The 19492-nt window shown below is 44.3% G+C and overlaps 1 protein-coding gene across 1 annotated transcript in view; it reads left to right on the forward strand.

The window, feature by feature from the left end:
• The window catches only part of LOC311228467 (high affinity cGMP-specific 3',5'-cyclic phosphodiesterase 9A), a gene marked incomplete at both ends in the record, with an annotated part of 111741 nt that extends 92249 nt beyond the window's left edge, over positions 1-19492 (forward strand). The window contains 3 exons of the mRNA XM_084314373.1: positions 352-456; positions 685-831; positions 19313-19492. Of these exons, the coding sequence (XP_084170499.1) occupies positions 352-456; positions 685-831; positions 19313-19492 (432 nt within the window). The remainder of the gene's footprint in view (positions 1-351; positions 457-684; positions 832-19312) is intronic.

The raw sequence follows: 19492 nt of genomic DNA on the forward strand, positions 1-19492 counted from the left end.
GTCTCTACGGTGGTAGACAAGACGCTTAGTCTGCTGCGCTGCCCGGCCGCCCCAATAGTGCCCTTTTAATTCCCTTCTAAATTGTCTCCTTTTCCAGAAATGGTGCAGTGGTTCTGCCTCTGGAACGTCTTGTACCCCTTCTGGCCTTGAGATTGAATCTCACCACAACCTTCTCTCATGTGTCCTACTTTGTCCTTCTCTCAGCCGCCTTACTGTCTCGATATACTAAATACAAAAAACTAGTAGAGTGCCCACTCTCAAACATTCAATTAACCAATCGGCCAACCAGTCCATCAAACCATCAAGCAATGACTGTCTGCCTGCTGTTTGAACCTCTTCTATTACCTGCAGCTGATGATGATTCTGATCAAAGTGAGTGACATTTCCAACGAGGCACGGCCCATGGAGGTGGCTGAGCCCTGGCTGGACTGCCTTCTGGAGGAGTTCTACAATCAGGTAACTGACTCTCGCTGTACACGGAGGAACCGCATACTGCTGCACACCAGCTTGAAAACAGTTCTCTAAAATCAAAGACGATTGTATGGTTGTTGACCGGACCTAATCATTTTCGAATGTCATTTGACCACTGAAAAGAGGATGGTGGAAGAGATGGTAAATCAGGGTAGGAAACGGAAATAATTTATGAAAGTATAATAAGTTATTATCACAATGCTCTGTCCACAGAGTGACGTGGAGAAGTTGGAGGGACTTCCGGTCACTCCCTTCATGGACAGGGACACGGTGACCAAGCCGTCCTCCCAGACCGGCTTCATCCGCTTTGTCCTCTTCCCCCTCTTCATGGAGTTGGCCAACCTCTTCCCCTGCCTTGAGGTCATTCCCTAGGGATTTTGGACATTTAGAACACCCGCTGTGTATTATATTCAGCTCAGTACATTTAGTAGGCTAAGACATATTTTCTTCACACATGTTCCTGATATATACCTCTACTTCAATTTATTTCTCTATTGGGCGGCTAGGTGGCGCAGTGGGCAAGGCGCTCGCCACCAACGCAGGAGATGCTGGGTTCGAGCCCAGCTCTCGGCGTTGCTACCAGCTTGGCTGGTCGTTCATACTAATACAATTGGCAGTATTAGGGGGTGGGGATCGGACGTTGTGGACAGCGACTCCTACAGGTCGGTTGGTGCGCCTGCGCAGTAGAATCAGGAAGCGACGAGGGCGGCGTGTCCCTCCCACGCAGACCCTCGCCGCTGAGAGATCGCTCTGTGCAGGTGAAAAGATGCGACGGCTGCCTCCTCGAGTACCGGAGGGGACACGTGATGCAAGGCTTCGTCCACATTGCAGCCGGCTTGTGGGAGGCATGGCCTAACAGCGTTCGAGACAGGGGAGGGTAGAATTGGACAATACGAGATTTGGGAACGGGAGAACATTTGAAAAAATTGGGAGAAAAAGTAGATATAAATTTTTTTTATTTCTCTATTGAACAAACCTTTGCATGCAGGTGGGCACCTTGCATGGCTGCCTCCGCCGTCTGTGTAGGAATTTCTACTCAGTTTATTTGAGGGACAGTGCATATTAATCAACAGTTTATACATTTATAAATTAATACAAATAAAAAAAAACTGTAAATATGCCAACATTAGCAGGGTTGCTATAGTTTTCAGGTGTAGCTAGATGTTTAAGCCAGAAAAGAAACAGAAAAAATGGGGAAAAAATAGAAGGATATTAAAGCTAATATAAAAACAGTTTAAAACATATTCTGTACATTCACTCTCTAGGCATTTTGTGCATCTATAAAAAAAATAAAAATAAATAGAATAAAAATAAAAACAGTGTACAGGGACAAATCAAAGCTATACATGTATAAACACCATATAGGCAGGCACACCATATGATAATCACACATATGTACACATATACATAATCATAAATCATATAACCACATAATTACAATAAGGACAGTCAGGCTAGTAGGCAAGCATACTGGGGCTGGGCAGCTGGACTGCGATGTGACTTGCTAATGGTTATGGTCACATGTGTGAGTGAATGGGTGAATGTGAGGAACAACATTTTAAAGAGCTTTGGATAAAAGCGCTATATATACTGTAAATGCTCCATTTACCATTTAGGTTACATTTGGCTGCTTCACTACTTAGAGACACACTTTAATGACCTATAACTGTACTACTGTACATCTGCAGGCCAATACTTATATTTATATGTCATGAATGCAGTGTGTTTGTGTAGTACACAGTGGCACAGTGGTTAGCACTGTTGCCTCGTCGCAGCAAGAAGGTCCTGGGTTCAGACCCCAGCAGGGGGCCTTTCTGTGTGGAGTTTGCATGTTCTCTTGTGTTTGCGTGGGTTTCCTCCGGGTTCTCCGGTTTCCTCCCACACCAAAAGACAATGCAACTGGAGTTGGTCCTCTGGTGCCCCACTATGTGTGGCTGCTGCCCACTGCTCCTAAATAGTTAGGATGGGTCAAATGCAGAGGGCACATCTCCCCAAGGGGACATTGCAGTCTGCAGCCTTCACATTACAAGACAGTCAGTCTCTCTAAGCACAACTCTGCAGCCAAGGAGACACAGTAGACACTATAACATCACATCCATACGGTCTCTACAGTATATACTCTACTAGTCTCTACAGTACAGTATATACTCTGCAACCTACAGTATATACTCTACTACAACCTCTACAGTATAAATCAAATCAAATCAAATTTATTTATAAGGCCCGACAACACACGTTAATGTCCCCATGGGCCGTACAGGTCTTCTTTAAACAAGTCAAGAAGAAAACATAACAATAAGTCAAGAACAGAACAAGAACACCATAAGGTCCAAATTTGTTTAGATAAATGCAAATAAATGAAAGAATGCAAGCACTCCCAGACATACCCCACGCGAAGGTAAGGAAAAACTCACTAAAACCTAACAATAGGGAAAAATGCTCCACAGGCAGTGTGGAGGAGAGAAACCTTAGAAGGGCCATTCAAGGGGGGATCTCCCTTCTTAGATGTTGGTGATAGTAGTGTTGCAGACGGACAGTTGGTAAGCATGCACTCATGTGTGTAGTGAAACACAGATGAGTGCATGCAATAGCAACTGAACATTTTGAAAGATTAAAGATAGAGCTAATAGCGATAGCAACTGAACATTTTGAAAGATTAAAGATAGAGCTGATAGCGGATCTATTTGAGGCACAGGGGCGGCGCAAAGAGGGTCACGTCCTCCCCGTCTTAGTCACGGGACATTCAACACTCCGGTCATTGCTCAGGGACAGCCGGAGACAGGGAGATAGGGGGCGGCGCAGAGAGGGTCGCGAACTCCCCGACATCATCGCGGGACATCCGGCACTCCGCTCACCACTACGAGACCTCCGGAGACAGGGGGGCACACAGAGGGGGTCGCAACCTCCCGGCCTTCATCACGGGACGTCCGACACTCCGGTCAGCACTCCAGGACAGCAACTCACAGGGGGACAGGGAGACGGGACAGGCGTTAGACAGCTCATGTGATTGTAGTGGGCGGACATAGCAATAGATACAAGTGGTAAGCATATATGTGAATGGAGTAGATATATGAAGTAAGCATATTATGTGAATAGAATAGAAGTACTTAACCCAGCAATGAAACCGCGTTGACTGTTAATCTGTTAACAGTCTGTTAATACTGTTAATCAGTTGACAGGACCACGGACAGACGACGGTAAATAACTGATCCAAGGCCTCGGAGGTGCATGTAGAGTAGTCACTGCAATCTTGGCCAAGACCCCGAGGCATCCATCACCTTAGTCAGCGCTAGGAGACGGGCACTCAGAGAGATAGGGGAGGGAAGGGGGGGGGGGGGGAGGGGGGAGGGAGGGGGGAAGGGGGGGGGGGGGGAGAGTTAGAGAGTTCCCATGTTTGTGGTGCTGCAAAAGAGCAGACATGTAGTACCCTGTAGTGCCATGTAGTACCATGTAGTACCCTGTAGTGCCATGTAGTACCCTGTAGTGCCCTGTAGTGCCATGTAGTACCCTGTAGTACCCTGTAGTGCCATGTAGTACCCTGTAGTGCCATGTAGTACCCTGTAGTACCCTGTAGTACCCTGTAGTGCCATGTAGTACCCTGTAGTGCCCTGTAGTACCATGTAGTACCATGTAGTACCCTGTAGTGCCATGTAGTACCATGTAGTACCCTGTAGTACCATGTAGTACCCTGTAGTGCCATGTAGTACCATGTAGTACCCTGTAGTACCATGTAGTACCCTCTAGTACACTCTACTACAACCTCTACAGTATATACTCTACTACTAAAGCCTCTACACTACAGTATATACTCTACTACTACCACTACTACTACTACCACTACTACTACTACTACTACTACTACTACTACTACTACTACTACTACTACTACTACTACTACTACTACTACTACTACTACTACTACTACTACTACTACCACTACTACTACTACTACTACTACTACTACTACTACTACTACTACTACTACTACTACTACTACTACTACTACTACTGTTGTAGCCAATTTAATGATTTTCTGCCGTTACGTTATTGTATGAAGGCACCGTGTCACCATGAAAGTGTTGACCAATTAGCTGGCAATGGGCACAGGAGGCGGGGCTCAGGTGTGCTCAGGTGCAGTCTATATGTATAATAATAACTTTATTTGTATAGCAAATATGTATGTGTTCACAGGTGTGCAGCGGGAGGGAATTGGGTAATTATCACAGGGAAGCCACACTATCTTTTTACCGTGCTTGTTTGTTTTGTTTTCAGTTATATTGAGTCACTTTTTGGGTTTATTTTGTAGCAATTATCCTATGTTTAAAGTCCAGTTTAAACACAGAGTTTACAGTATGCTTATATTTGTCCACACTGCAAGTAAGAATAAAAACTCTCAACAGTACTCAAGGAGAAGACATCATTTTATTATCAACAAGCATCACGCGTTGGAAAGAGCTTCACCCAGTATTCCCTCACTGGCATCTTTTCTTGTTAGGTTGCCCTTACACAAGTAAAAAGATAAGCTTCTAAACAAGATTGTTTTCGAAGACAGACAGACACGGAAGGAGTCAAGGAACAGCGCCCCTTTCATTGACGTTTCTGCCGATTCAACCACGATATCAACATGCACGCAGCACAACGCGGAACAACACATCAAAGAAGCTACGGTGAGACGGATTCATGAATGAATGGAATAAAGTTGTGGAAGGAGTGGCCTCACGCAACTGGATATAGGCAAATCCTATCAAGAATTCTAAGTAAAACCTCCGCCTATAGCTTGACATTGTAAACATGAGTAACGTGGGGAATCAGGAAATTAACGTTGAAATGGATGCAGCTGTCAATCAAGATGAAACAGAAAATGAACTTGGCAAAAGGCTTTCTAAGCCCACATTTAAAGCTTTGGAAACAAAGATCATGTTGTTGCATAAAGAAAGGAACTTTGGACTGAAACAAATGTGTAAAATGGCTAAAGAGTTGGATCAAATGATGGGCGCAAATGAAAATATTTCCGTCATGCAAATTAAGCACGACACACTGTGGAAATTGCTTGGTGAAACTACACGGTTGCATGAATCACTAAAACCTCTATTGCCTGAAGACGAAATGTCTAAACAAACAAAATGGTTTCAAGGTCACATGCACAATGTTAATCAAATCATTGACAAAATGGAGAAATGGGTGCGTGCTAACAGGGAGCAGTGCACGCCCACACAAGTTGATGACAATGATTATGAATTCAGTGGTGTGCCCAATGCAACTGAGGTTGTGGTTGACCCAAAGAATAATGCTGTGTTGAGTACAAATGAGGTTCTGAATAACAACGGTTCAAATAACAATGCTGTGTCATATACAAACGAGGTTCTTGATAATGATGGTTCAAATTTCAACTTTGTGTCAAATGGAAATGAGGAGGTGGATAGTATTGGGCCAGATGACAGTGTTTCCAATACGGGTAAATCAAGGGTGTCACGTGGTAGTTCTACCAGACACTCAATGTCATCAAACATTTCTGCATCCATCTTGGCACAGGCCGAGGTGGCGGCACTCGTGGTATTGGAAATGGCGTTAAAAGAAAGTCATGAACTGGAAGCTCAGGAGGTACAATTAAAGGCACAAATGGAAGCCCAGCAAGCACAATTAAAAGCACAAATGGAAGCCCAGGAGGCACAAATAAGAAAAAAAAGGCAATTGCTTCAAATACAAAGTCAAATTGCTGCTCAGACAGCTAAGGTGACTGTTCTCAGGAACAGAGGGTCTGACATTGAAAGCAGAGTTACAGATGGAATGAACTCTTATGCGTCAAAAGAAAAGGCTGCTCTCAACCCCTCTGCTGTACAATTCATTCCATCACTGTCAGACTGTCATGTCAACTATCCACCAACAGGAGGGAGTGGACCTGCAATGGCAATTGATGCACAGCCAATGGATTCAACACAGCAATACAGATTTCTACCAACAGGAGGCAGCAAACCTGCAAGACCAACTCAATCACACCAAAAGCCATACAATCAGCTCAGTACTGTAGCCACCCGGCACAAGGAAATCATTTCTCAAGGAACCAAAACAAAACCAAGTGCTCCAACTCTCACTGCAAGCATGCCACAAAGATCTCAACACCTACCTCATGCTGTATATCCACCACAGCAACCCATTCAAAGCAGTGAGGATCAAGGCAATATTTTCACGATCATGCAGAAGCAAAATTACATCACAGCATTACTTGTGCAACAGCAATCTTCCCTATCACTACCCCCCAGGGATATACCAATCTTTGATGGAAACCCTTTTGAGTACAACACATTCATTAGAGCCTTTGAACATGGAGTGGAAGGAAAGGCTGCTAACAGTGTGGACTGCTTGTACTACCTGGAGCAGTACACTCGAGGGCCAACCTAAAGAGCTGGTAAAGAGCTGTCAACATATGCCATCCGACAGGGGGTATCAAAAGGCTAGAACGCTTCTGCATGAAAGTTTTGGAAATTAGCAGAAAATAGCCACTGCATATATGGAGAGAGCGTTTGGATGGGTACCTGTAAAATCAGAGGATATCAAGGCCTTACAAGCATTTTCATTATTTCTACGCATCTGCTGTAATGCTATGGAGGACATCAGCTACATGTCTGAGATGAATATGCCATCAAACCTACGGGCAATAATCATGAAGCTACCTTATAAACTCAGAGACAGATGGAGAAACATTGCTTTTGAATACCAGGAGAGACACCATCGTCAAGCAGGTTTCAGTGAAGTTGTCACCTTCATTGAAAGACAAGTGTCTATTGCATCTGACCCACTGTACGGGGACATTCTAGACACTGTTGTCTCAATGTCAAAGTTGAAGATTGGAAACAAAACATCACAAGGACGCATGCAGGAGAGAGGAAGCAGTTTTGCTACATCTGTGGCACCTGTTGAGTTTTACAATCAAGAGGAGAGAGACAAACCAACAAGAGAATCCTGCCTGCTGTGTGAAGAGGGCCACAGTTTGGAAGCATGTTCTAAGATGGAGAAGAAGTGGCATGGTGAAAAAATAGATTTTCTAAAAAGAAAGGGTGCTTGCTTTGGATGTCTATATGTCGGGCACATAAGCTCACAGTGCCATAGTAGGCTGTTTTGTAAAATATGTAACCTAAGACATCCTACCATTCTCCATATTCATGAAAGGGAATGGAAAGAACTAAGATCACGACAAGATGACACACGAGATGAAAACCGAATGAGTCAAGTCACCATTCCCAAAACTTGTGGCCACATAGGGGCCGGAGCACAGAATTGCGTTTTGTCTATTGTGCCTGTCAAGATCAAGGCAAAGAAAGGCAGCACAATCTTAGAAACGTATGCATTCCTAGATCCCGGCAGTTCATCCACTTTCTGCTCCGAGCAACTCATGAGGAAGCTCAACGTGACAGGAAGGAACACTAGATTCCTAATGAAAACGATGAACCAAGAAAACTTCATCAACAGTCACGTCATCTCGGGACTAGAGGTTGCTGCACTAAACAGTGACACCTACATTGAGTTGCCTGATGTGTACACCCAACACAAGATGCCTGTGACTTGCGACAACATCCCGCGACAGAAGGACTTGTATGCTTGGCCATACTTAAACACTGTGGAAATTCCTGCTATTGACGCTGACGTGGAGTTGTTAATTGGAACTAACACTCCAGACGCAATGGAGCCATGGGAGGTGATAAACAGCAGGGGTAAAGGACCTTATGCTGTTAAAACCCTGTTGGGATGGGTTGTTAATGGACCATTGAGAGAAGGCGATGACAGTGGGATCGGCTGCCCCACAGTCACAGCCAACCGCATTTCCATTGCTCAGATAGAGGAATTGTTGATTGAACAATACAACCATGACTTCAATGAGAAATCAACAGCAGATAAGCCAGAAATGTCCATAGAAGATCTCAAGTTCATGCAGATTGTCAATACTTCAGCCGAACTAAAGAATGGACATTACTGCTTGCCATTGCCTTTTAGAGGACAACGTTGTCATGCCCAACAACCGCCACCTTGCTGAGCAAAGAGTCCTCTGCCTAAAAAAGAAACGAAACAAAAATCCTATCTTCAAAGAAGAATACACTAACCTTCTCAACGTCATAAGCAACGGCTATGCAGAGAGAGTGCCAGAGCACCAGTTGGAAGGAAAAGAGGGAAAGGTGTGGTACATCCCTCATCACGGGGTACACCATCCTAAAAAGAAAGACTTGAGAGTGGTTTTTGACTGTACAGCAAGCTACAAGGGAGTGTCACTCAACACCAAGCTACTCCAGGGACCCGACTTGACAAATTCCCTGCTTGGAGTTCTCACAAGGTTTCGCCTAAACTCTATAGCAGTTATGGCTGATGTAAAGGCTATGTACCATCAAGTCCACGTGGCAAAACGAGACGTGGACTTCCTTCGCTTCCTCTGGTGGCCAGGAGGTGATCTAACACAGCCGCTCACTGAGTACAGAATGACTGTCCATCTGTTTGGTGCAGTATCATCGCCCAGCTGTGCTAGCTTTGCCCTTAGGAAGACGGCTGAAGACAACAAAGCAGACTTCCCAGTCCACATAACAGATACCATCCAGCACAACTTCTACGTGGATGACTGCCTGAAATCTGTGTCTTCAGAGGCAGAAGCCATATCTTTGGTTACAGACCTGACAGCTGTATGCCAGTTGGGAGGGTTCCAATAGTTGAAGTGGATGAGCAACAGCAGATCTGTGTTGGAAACCATTGATGTAGAAAAAAGAGCCAAGAATGTAAAAGAACTGGACTTCGACAGGGACAGCCTTCCCGTCGAGAGAACCCTGGGACTGCAATGGTGTGCAGAAACTGACACCTTTAGGTTCAAAATGTCAGTTCAAGACAGACCATTCACAAGGCGAGGTCTTTTGTCTGTTGTAAGCTCCGTCTACGACCCTATTGGGTTTCTAGCACCCTTCACCTTACCTGCCAAGATGCTGCTGCAAACCCTCTGTAAAATGGACTACAGTTGGGATGAGCGTATTCCTCAAAAGTATCAGTTGCAATGGGTGGGGTGGCTAGAGGACTTAAAAAGACTCAGCACCTTTAGTGTGCCAAGATGCTTTCAACCCAAAGATTTTGGACAGCTCTCAGGTGCCAGACTACACTACTTCTCTGACACCAGCGAGAATGGCTACGGCACAGTTTCATACTTGAGGCTGCAAAACAATGATGAGAAGGTCCATCTGTCTTTTGTTCTAGGAAAGGCACGAGTTGCTCCTCTAAAGAGTGTGACAATTCCAAGGATGGAACTGACTAGGGATGCCCCGATCGATCGGCCACCGATCGTTATCGGCCGATAATCAGTATAAATATGCGATCAGGGAATTCCGATAATTAGTCATATTCGCCGATCGCGGAAACTGATCAAGTGGATATCTCACTCGCTTGTCTCAGACACACAGGACCTGCAAACTGCTCCTCCTCCCTAGCCCCGCCCGTACCCGTGTAGAGTTTGTAAACACAGAGGAGGCGGACCTCCTCTGCTGAGTCTAGATAGTGCATTCGACCTGAGCTAACGTTAGCTACCTAGCTATCGTCATAGGCGCCCACTTAACGGAGCAGACGATGCACGGGCTCCAGGACTATTGAACTTGGGGGAGCAAGCTTGTCTCTTTGCTCCCTCACTTTTTGATCATATCATATGATATAAATATCCCCCCCAATATATAAATCTTATCGAACCATAACTACGTAATTTCAATCAAATTAATAATACGCAATGACACTTAATAGCAAGTTTTTAAGTTTCCAAAGATTGTGTGACCCCCCCACTTTAATGGTTTGATCCAGTGCCCACGGGCCACGGTTCGTCGGCATGACGTATACGACATGTTGGGGGAGGCGGCTTTTTCGAAAGCGTTTGAAAAATTCAGGCTGGATATTGGATAACATTGTGACTCGTGAGGATTATTCTTCGGCGTTTACATCAAAATGGAGCAAATCATCACGTAAGTCGAACACTGTGACTGTATACTAAATGCGCAAACAGATTGAAACTGAATATTTCTCGTATGGTGAGCCTCGGCGCTGCTGCACCGAGTGAATCCAGAGATACAGGATGGTGCGCAGGCGCTGTGATCACCCAACGGCGGAAATAATGCCGCTTTGAGCAGTTTATAAAAAAAATAAAAAAAATATTTATTAGCAACGCCGAGCTTTCAAACCATCCCGTATCTCTGTGCGAACCCCTCGTGCAACTGTGAGCACCTTTGTAATGTCTCTGTGATACTTGTATAACGAACGGTTCGGCCAGAACCAGTCCTTCATGGTAAATCTAGGTTGGTTTCCCATTGAGGAGCACAGTCACGAAAGGGGACCCTGATGTAAACAAGACAAACGTCTTTCTCTGGTCTGCATCCCCTTAACAATTGTGTGTATTGAGCCGTACTGTATTGTACCCATTCTGCAATCTGTTAAATAAAGTTTTCATTCATTCAGCCGCCGCGCTCACTGGGGCTATTGATAGCGTCAATTAGTTGTTGTTGTTGTTGTTGGTGCTGCGGATGTGAACGGGGCTGGAGGGGCTTTGGGAGGATGGGAAAGTTATTATTATTATTATAATAGTAATTGGCTATCATACGTGCCTAGCTAGCGTTAGCTAAAAGAGCCCTCGCAGTGAAGTTATTATTATTATAGCTATCATACTGCAATATAAACTGAGTTTTATAGTGAAAAGAGCAGCTTTATTTTGGTCAAGATTGAAGGCTCTATATTGCAGGAAATTGCACATACAGGTGTTCATTAAATGTAAAAAAATCTGCCGTGGAGGGGGTCGTGCCGGACCCCCTCCAAACCACCCCTTGCAAAAAAAAAAAATAAATAAAAAAAAAATGTAAAAAAATTAAAGAATAAAAAAAAAACTTGCACCCCCACTTTCAACTATAACTAGGCGGCCATGGCTATCGTTACTGTTTAAACAAAATTACCCAGTCAACTATTCACTTTTAGTAGGCATTGTCTAACGGTATTTAGCCGCCTAGCTACTGATAGCTCCGGATATCAACAAATGCCCCAGGAAGTCTAGTAGTCCATGTTGATATCTCTGTTAGCTTGCGTTAGCTTGCGTTAGCTGACGTTAGTTCACAGTTCAAAACGAAATGTCCGATTGAACTAAATAGTTGTCTTAACGTCATCTAGCCGGCTAGCAGTAGCTACAGATAGCTCCTGATATCAATGTCTTATAACATTGATTGAATGCGTATTCGAGCTGAGGGCTTGCTGAATGTGAAATGACCAAAGCATAACGTTACCAATAGGGTCCCGCTGCAGCGCCGGAGAATCCTTTTTGGAGCTGGAGGCTACTAGAGTACACACAGACAGTGGAGCTGTTTGCAGATAGCGAGCATTTTGACTTGTTGCATGGTGGCGATGTCTCGCAGATAATACAAGTACAAGTCTAATTATATAATATATATATTTTATAAAAAAAAAAAAAGGAAAAAAAAACGTTTTATATAAAATAATTTTTAATTTCTTTTTAATCAAAAACGATCGGTATCGGATCGGTATCGGCCGATATGGCTCACGACGATCGGTGATCGGTATCCGTGGCAAAAAACGTGATCGGGGCATCCCTAGAACTGACAGCTGCTGTGCTGGCGGCAAGAGTTGACAAGCTCCTGACATCAGAGTTACAACTGGAGCTGGAAAACTCGACCTTCTGGACAGACAGCACAACAGTGTTAAAATACATCAGGAATGAAACAAAGCGCTTTCACACCTTTGTTGCTAATAGGATTGCCGCTATCAGAGAAGCTACAGATATCTCACAATGGAGGTACGTTGACACAAAGCGGAACCCAGCAGACGAGGCCTCCCGCGGGGTGAAAGTTGAACACATTCTCACCTGCAGTAGATGGATCCACGGCCCGGAGTTCCTTTCCAAAAGTGAGGAAGAATGGCCTCTTAACATTATGGATTCAAGTTCCGTCAACAGCGATGACCCAGAGGTCAGAGGAGAGGTCTCAGTTAATGCTGTCATCATCAACGATGCACCAAATGCAACAGATCAGCTGAAAACTTACTTCTCCTCATGGAAAAGACTTAAGACCTCAGTTGCGTGGTTTCTCCAGCTGTGGAAGACGTTGCAGGTGCTGCGTCAAAGGAGAAAAGAAATACAAGCTGCTCTGTCCAGCACCGAGTTTGACATAACTCATAAGAACAAAGTGGAAGAGGACATGAAGAGTTTCAGAGCCACAATGGGTGGTCACACCTTATGTCCTGAAGACATCGACACGGCGGAAAGAGCCATCATTCAATACTGTCAAATGGACAAGTTTAGTGATGAAATCACTGCTTTAAAATAAGGAACATCTGGAGTAAAGAAAGGCAGCCACATTTGCAAACTTGATCCAGTACTGGAGCACGGGCTCTTGAGAGTGGGAGGAAGACTTAGCAAAGGAGCAATGCCCGATGATATAAAACATCCAGTCATTCTTGCTAAAGGTCAACACATCACCACTCTCATCTTACGCCACATGCACGAACAGCTGGGACACTGTGGAAGGAACCACCTGCTTTCGGGACTTCACAGACGGTGCTGGATCACCAAAGCAAATGCGGCTGCCAGAAAAGTACTCAACTCCTGCGTTGTCTGTCGACGAAACAGAGGAAAGCTGGGTGAACAAAAGATGGCAGACTTACCAAAGGAAAGGTTGCAAGCCGACCTTCCACCGTTCACAAATGTCGGCATAGACTATTTTGGACCATTTGAGGTGAAGAGAGGAGTTATTTTTACATGCATGGCCAGCCGGGCAGTCCATCTGGAAATGGCCTACTCATTGGACACCAGTTCTTGCATTAACGCCATACGCAGATTCATTTCCAGAAGAGGCCAAGTGTCACACATTAAGTCCGACAACGGAACCAACTTTGTTGGGGCAGAACGTGAGCTGAGAGAAGCTCTAACTCACCTAAACCAGGAGAAAATATCAAACTCACTACTTCATCTTGGAGTAAAGTGGAGTTTCAACACTCCAGCTGCATCCCATCATGGAGGATTGTGGGAAAGGGTCATTCGCATGGTCAGGAAGGTGCTGACTTCTGTTGTTCATCAACAACATCTGGATGACGAAGGATTGCAAACATTCCTGTGCGAAGTGGAGGCCATATTGAACGACCGTCCCATTACAAAAACCTCAGAGGATCCAAATTACCTTGAACCGTTGACTCCAAATCACATTCTCCTGTTAAAGGGCAAACCTTCCCTACCACCAGGGCTCTTCAGCAAAATTGACTCTTATTCTAAACGTCGATGGAGGCAAGTTCAATTCCTCTCCAACCTCTTTTGGCACAGGTGGATTCGAGAATATGTACCACTGTTGCAGGAGAGACAACGGTGGACAAAGGACAAGAGGAACTTTGTCGCAGGGGACGTCATCATGATTGCAGACTCTAATGCCCCTCGTGGATCCTGGCTGTTGGGCAAAGTATTGCAGACCTTTCCTGACAGACATGGACTTGTGCGATCTGTGAAAGTTCAGACCAAGTATAACATTCTGGAGCGACCGATCACCAAGATCTGCCTTCTTTTGGAAGCTGACTAGATTAATATCCATTTTCCTTTGGACATAGGAGACGTTTCCATGGTAGCGGACTCTAATGCGCCTCATGGATCCTGTCAGACATGGACTTGTGCAGTTTGAATGTTCGGATCAAGTACAATGTCCTGGAGCAAACCATCGTAAAGACCTATTTTCTATTGGACGCTGAATAGACTGAAGCCAATTTTCTATTACTGGGGTTACCAACCCTACTGGATTACACAAACTTTATGAACTACATGAACTTTGAACTATCACCAAGATCTGTCTTCTTTTGGAAGCTGATTAGATTAGTATCTGTTTTCCTTTGGACTACATGAACTTTGGACATTACGAATTAAATATCAACGTGGACTACGCACTTGGCTACAATCACTTGCATGCATTGAATTGTTACATGTTTATATAGTATCAATTGGGGGCCCGGCGTGTTGTAGCCAATTTAATGATTTTCTGCCGTTACGTTATTGTATGAAGGCACCGTGTCACCATGAAAGTGTTGACCAATTAGCTGGCAGTGGGCACAGGAGGCGGGGCTCAGGTGTGCTCAGGTGCAGTCTATATGTATGTGTTCACAGGTGTGCAGCGGGAGGGAATTGGGTAATTATCACAGGGAAGCCACACTATCTTTTTACCGTGCTCGTTTGTTTTGTTTTCAGTTATATTGAGTCACTTTTTGGGTTTATTTTGTAGCAATTATCCTGTGTTTAAAGTCCAGTTTAAACACAGAGTTTACAGTATGCTTATATTTGTCCACACTGCAAGTAAGAATAAAAACTCTCAACAGTACTCAAGGAGAAGACATAATTTTATTATCAACAAGCATCACGCGTTGGAAAGAGCTTCACCCAGTATTCCCTCACTGGCATCTTTTCTTGTTAGGTTGCCCTTACAACTACTACTACTACTACTACTACTACTACTACTACTACTACTACTACTACTACTACTACTACTACTACTACTACTACTACTACTACTACTACTAGTATCTACAGTATATACTCTACTACTACTACTACTACTACTACTACTACTACTACTACTACTACTACTACAGTATCTACAGTATATACTCTACTACTACTACTACTACTACTACTACTACTACTACTACTACTACTACTACTACTACTACTACTACTACTACTACTACTACTACTACTACTACTACTAGTCTCTACAGTATATACTCTACTACTACTACTACTACTACTACTACTACTACTACTACTACTACTACTACTACAGTATATACTCTACTACTACTACTACTACTACAGTATCTACAGTATATACTCTACTACTACTATTACAGTATCTACAGTATATACTCTACTACTACTACTACTACTACTACTACTACTACTACTACTACTACTACTACTACTACTACGTACTACTACAGTCTCTACAGTAATAATAATAATAATAATAATAATAATAATAATAATAATAATAATAATAATAATAATAATAATAATAATAATAATAATAATAATAAATTCAATTTGTACCGCACTTTATATTTGTGAAAATCTCAAAGTGCTACAGGAGATAAAGATAAAAAGTTAAATGAATAAAAACAATTAAAACGAATAAAACAACCAATGAAATGGAAGAACATAAAAATAAAATAATAAAAATAATAATAAAAATGAATATAAATCAAATTAAAAGTAAAAGAATAATTCAGGCAAATGCCTTGTTAAAAATAAATGTTTTTAGGCCCCTTTTAAAAACCTCAACGGACTGTGGTGCTCTCAGATGGTCGGGGAGGGCATTCCACAGCCGAGGAGCAGCTGAGCAAAAGGCCCGGTCACCCCCATGGTGCAGAGGTGTGTCCTGTGTATGGGTTGGAGTGTGTTTGAGTGTCCAGAGCGGAGGGAGCGGGTGGAGGTCGGGGGAGCGATAAGCTCTTTTAGATAGGAGGGGCGTTGCTGTGGATGCACTGATGGGTGAGGAGGGAGACCTTGTATTCAATCCTGGAGGAGACAGGGAGCCAGTGTAGGGAATGGAGTATTGGTGATGTGGTCATATTTCCGCACTCTCATCAGGATCCTAGCAGCACAGTTCTGGATGTGTTGGAGCTTCTGGATGCTCTTGCTAGGGATCCCGATGAGCAGTGCGTTGCAGTAGTCAAGCCTTGAGGAGACAAAGGCGTGAACAAGCTTTTCCGCATCTGGCAGGGTGAGTGTGGGACAGACTCTTGCTATGTTTCTAAGGTGGAAGAATGAGGTTTTGCACAGGTGCTTAATGTCGGAGTCAAATGTCAGGTGGGGGTCCATTTTTATGCCCAGGTTTGTTATTACAGGTGAGAGGGGGAGGTTCTGGCTGGAAAAGGTGATGATGGTTATTGGGGATGATTTGGTTTGGTGTGGGGTGCCGATTAAAATGGCTTCTGTTTTGGCGGTTTAGTTGTAGGAAATTGTGACTCATCCACGCCTTTATCTCCTCAAGGCAGGTGGTCAGTGTGGTTGAAGGTGATGATGGTGGTGACGGTAGGGGGGCAGAGGGAAGTGGGGCAGTCCTGAGGTAGAGTTGGATGTCATCAGCGTAGCAGTGGAAGGATATCCCAAGCCGGCTGATGACACGACCAAGGGGGAGCATATATAGAGTGAAGAGGGTGGGGCCGAGGACGGATCCTTGGGGGACGCCGCAGGTGACAGGAGACGCGCTCAGTTCTGTCTGTGAGGTAGGAGGTGAACCACTGTAGTGCAGAGTCGGAGAGTCCTATGGAGGAGTGAAGACGGTCCAAGAGGATGGTGTGGTCGACCGCGTCGAAGGCTGCTGACAAGTCCATGAGGATGAGGAGGGAGGGGGAACCACCGTCATCAGAAGGTCATTAGTGACCCTGACCAGCGCTGTTTCCATGCTGTGGGCTGAGCGGAACCCCGACGGAAATTTCTCATATAAATTATTGTGTTTGAGGTGTTGGTGAAGTTGGGCGGCCACTACCTTTTCCAGCACCTTGGAGAGAAAGGGCAGGTTGGAGATGGGCCTGTAGTTAGAGAGAACTTCCGGGTCGAGGGTGGGTTTTTTCAGGAGGGGTGTAATGATGGCTGTTTTTAGAGCAGGTGGAACATGGCCGGCTTGGAGGGTGTGGTTAATGGCTGTGGTGATGAGAGGACTTATGGCAGTTATATGTGTTTTTACAAGGGCTGTGGGGAAGGGGTCAAGAGAGCAAGTGGAAGGTTTCATTTTGGTGATAATGTCCTCATCCTCTCGCTGCTAGATGTTGGCCAAGCAGCGGAGAGGTTGGGAAATCCCTGGCTGTGGGGCGGCGGTCAGGGGAGGTGGAGTGGAGGAGTGAGAGAGGGCGGAGCGGATGGTGTTGACCTTAGACCTGAAGGCGTCAAGGATGCTGTTGCATTTATCGTCTGTGGTGTCACTGTGAGTGGCTGATTGTGGTTTGAGGAGATTATTGATGGTGGAGAAAAGTTGTTTGGAGTTACCGGGGCTGTTGTTGATGATGTTGGAGTAGAATGATGTCCGTGCATCTCTGAGGGCCTTTGTGTAGGCCTTCCGGTGGTCTCTGTATGCCTCTCTGTGGACAGTGAGCCCTGACGCCTTGGAACGGCGCTCAAGGACACGGCCTGTTGCCTTCAGTTTCCGCAGCTCACTGGTAAACCAGGGGGAGGAGCGCAGTATATACTCTACTACTACTACAGCCGCTACAGTATATACTATACTATACTACTACAGTCTCTACAGTATATACTATACTACTACTACAGCCTCTACAGTATATACTATACTACTACAACCTATACAGTATATAATTTACTACTACAGCCTCTACATCAGGGATGGCCAATCCGCGGCTCTTTGCCCGTCAATGTGTGCCTCCTCAATCCATTGATAATTTTATTAAAAAAAATTCATTCCATAACAACGTAGAATAAACATTTACAGACTTTTTCTTTTTTTAAATGGTCCATTTGCATGTTCTTGGTATCTGATTCTACTCTAGGGACATCTATGGATCTCAGGGAATGTATTCCCAGTGTCAGAAATCTTGTGTCTGTTACTAGGCTTGAGTAAATTGTAATGAACCAAAGGAGAATATCAATTCTATTTATTTTGTTGTATCTTTGACTGTGAATAACACCATGCTAAAATTGACCAGACCTGAAAAATCTAAGCAAATGAATAAAGGGAAGATGATTAAACAGCAGGTTTTGTAGATACAGTACTGAATTCTGCCATCTGGACACATGCAATTTGAAATATGATTATAGAATATAGAATATCAGGCCTATAAATTACCTTATTATGGCCAAGTCGCACATCTATTGATCGGGCCAAATATCCCCTTTCCAATGGCAGAGTTCAATCTGGATTTAGTATCACCAGGCGTGCTTCACAAACCGTGAATGAAATCTAGTGTAAGTACAGTTACTTTTTTATAATGTAAATTTCTCCACCATTCATCAGATTGCAACGCCGTTTTTTGCTAGACATTCACAGAAAGGTAGAGAAACTAACTGTGTTATGTTTTATGGCAATAATGTTCAGGTTTGTGGGAGATAATCCCGAAAAATAAGAGAAATAAAAAAGTTTATCCAGAAGTCAGACTGGCATGAGCTGGGTAGTGTAGTTTTTCAAAATTCGAAAGCCCATCGAAAGCCCTGGGTCTCTTCCTTCAAAAGACTACACTTACTTTTGGCTGCGCCACTTCCTCCCGTCAATATGCGCCGGTTTCCGACTCAATGCCCTGAGATTTCTATAATCTTATATTTCACTAATATTAGCTTACCGTCTTCTCCAGAGAAAGACAAGAAGATAGATACCAGTTTCCTCTCTGTGTGTTCAGTAGAAAGCTATCTGGCTGCATGTTAGCTTAGCTTAGCACAATGAATGGAAGCGGACATGGCTGGTTAGCCTTCGGGAGAGTTGTTAGTTGGACAATGCCTAGGCTAACCGGCCACGTCCGCTTCCATTCATTGTGCTAAGCTAGGCAGCCAGATAGCTTTCTACTGAACGCACAGAAAGAAAATGGCATCTATCTTCTTGTCTCTCTCTGGAGAAGACGATAAGCTAATTTCCCAAAATGTTGGTGTGTTCTTTTAACCTCTACCTGATCCAAGGGTGCTGCAAATGGCTGAGCCTGCTCTCTGACTCCTCTGGTGAAATGTACATGTTTGTACATGTATGTATGTCTCAGAGTCAGAGGGATGTGTGAAGGAATACATTCCTAATTACACAGTGTATAATATGACAGAAGAAGCGCTCCAAATTCAAACCTTACCTTCTCCATTCGCCCCTGCCTGCAGCAACACATCATTGACCCGGTCCGGAAGGCTCTAGACTACTACACAGAGATGGAGAAGGCCCTGGATAAGAAGAAACAGAACAAGGAGCTCAAAAGCAAGGAGACACCTCTGGCACCACAGTGCACATCTGTCAATCAAACAGAGGCGGGGACAGATGACTCAAAAGCAGTCTCTCAGTGA

This window comes from Notolepis coatsorum, assembly GCF_963971535.1.
Source record: "Notolepis coatsorum genome assembly, chromosome: 5".
Classification (NCBI taxonomy): Eukaryota; Metazoa; Chordata; class Actinopteri; order Aulopiformes; family Paralepididae; genus Notolepis; species Notolepis coatsorum.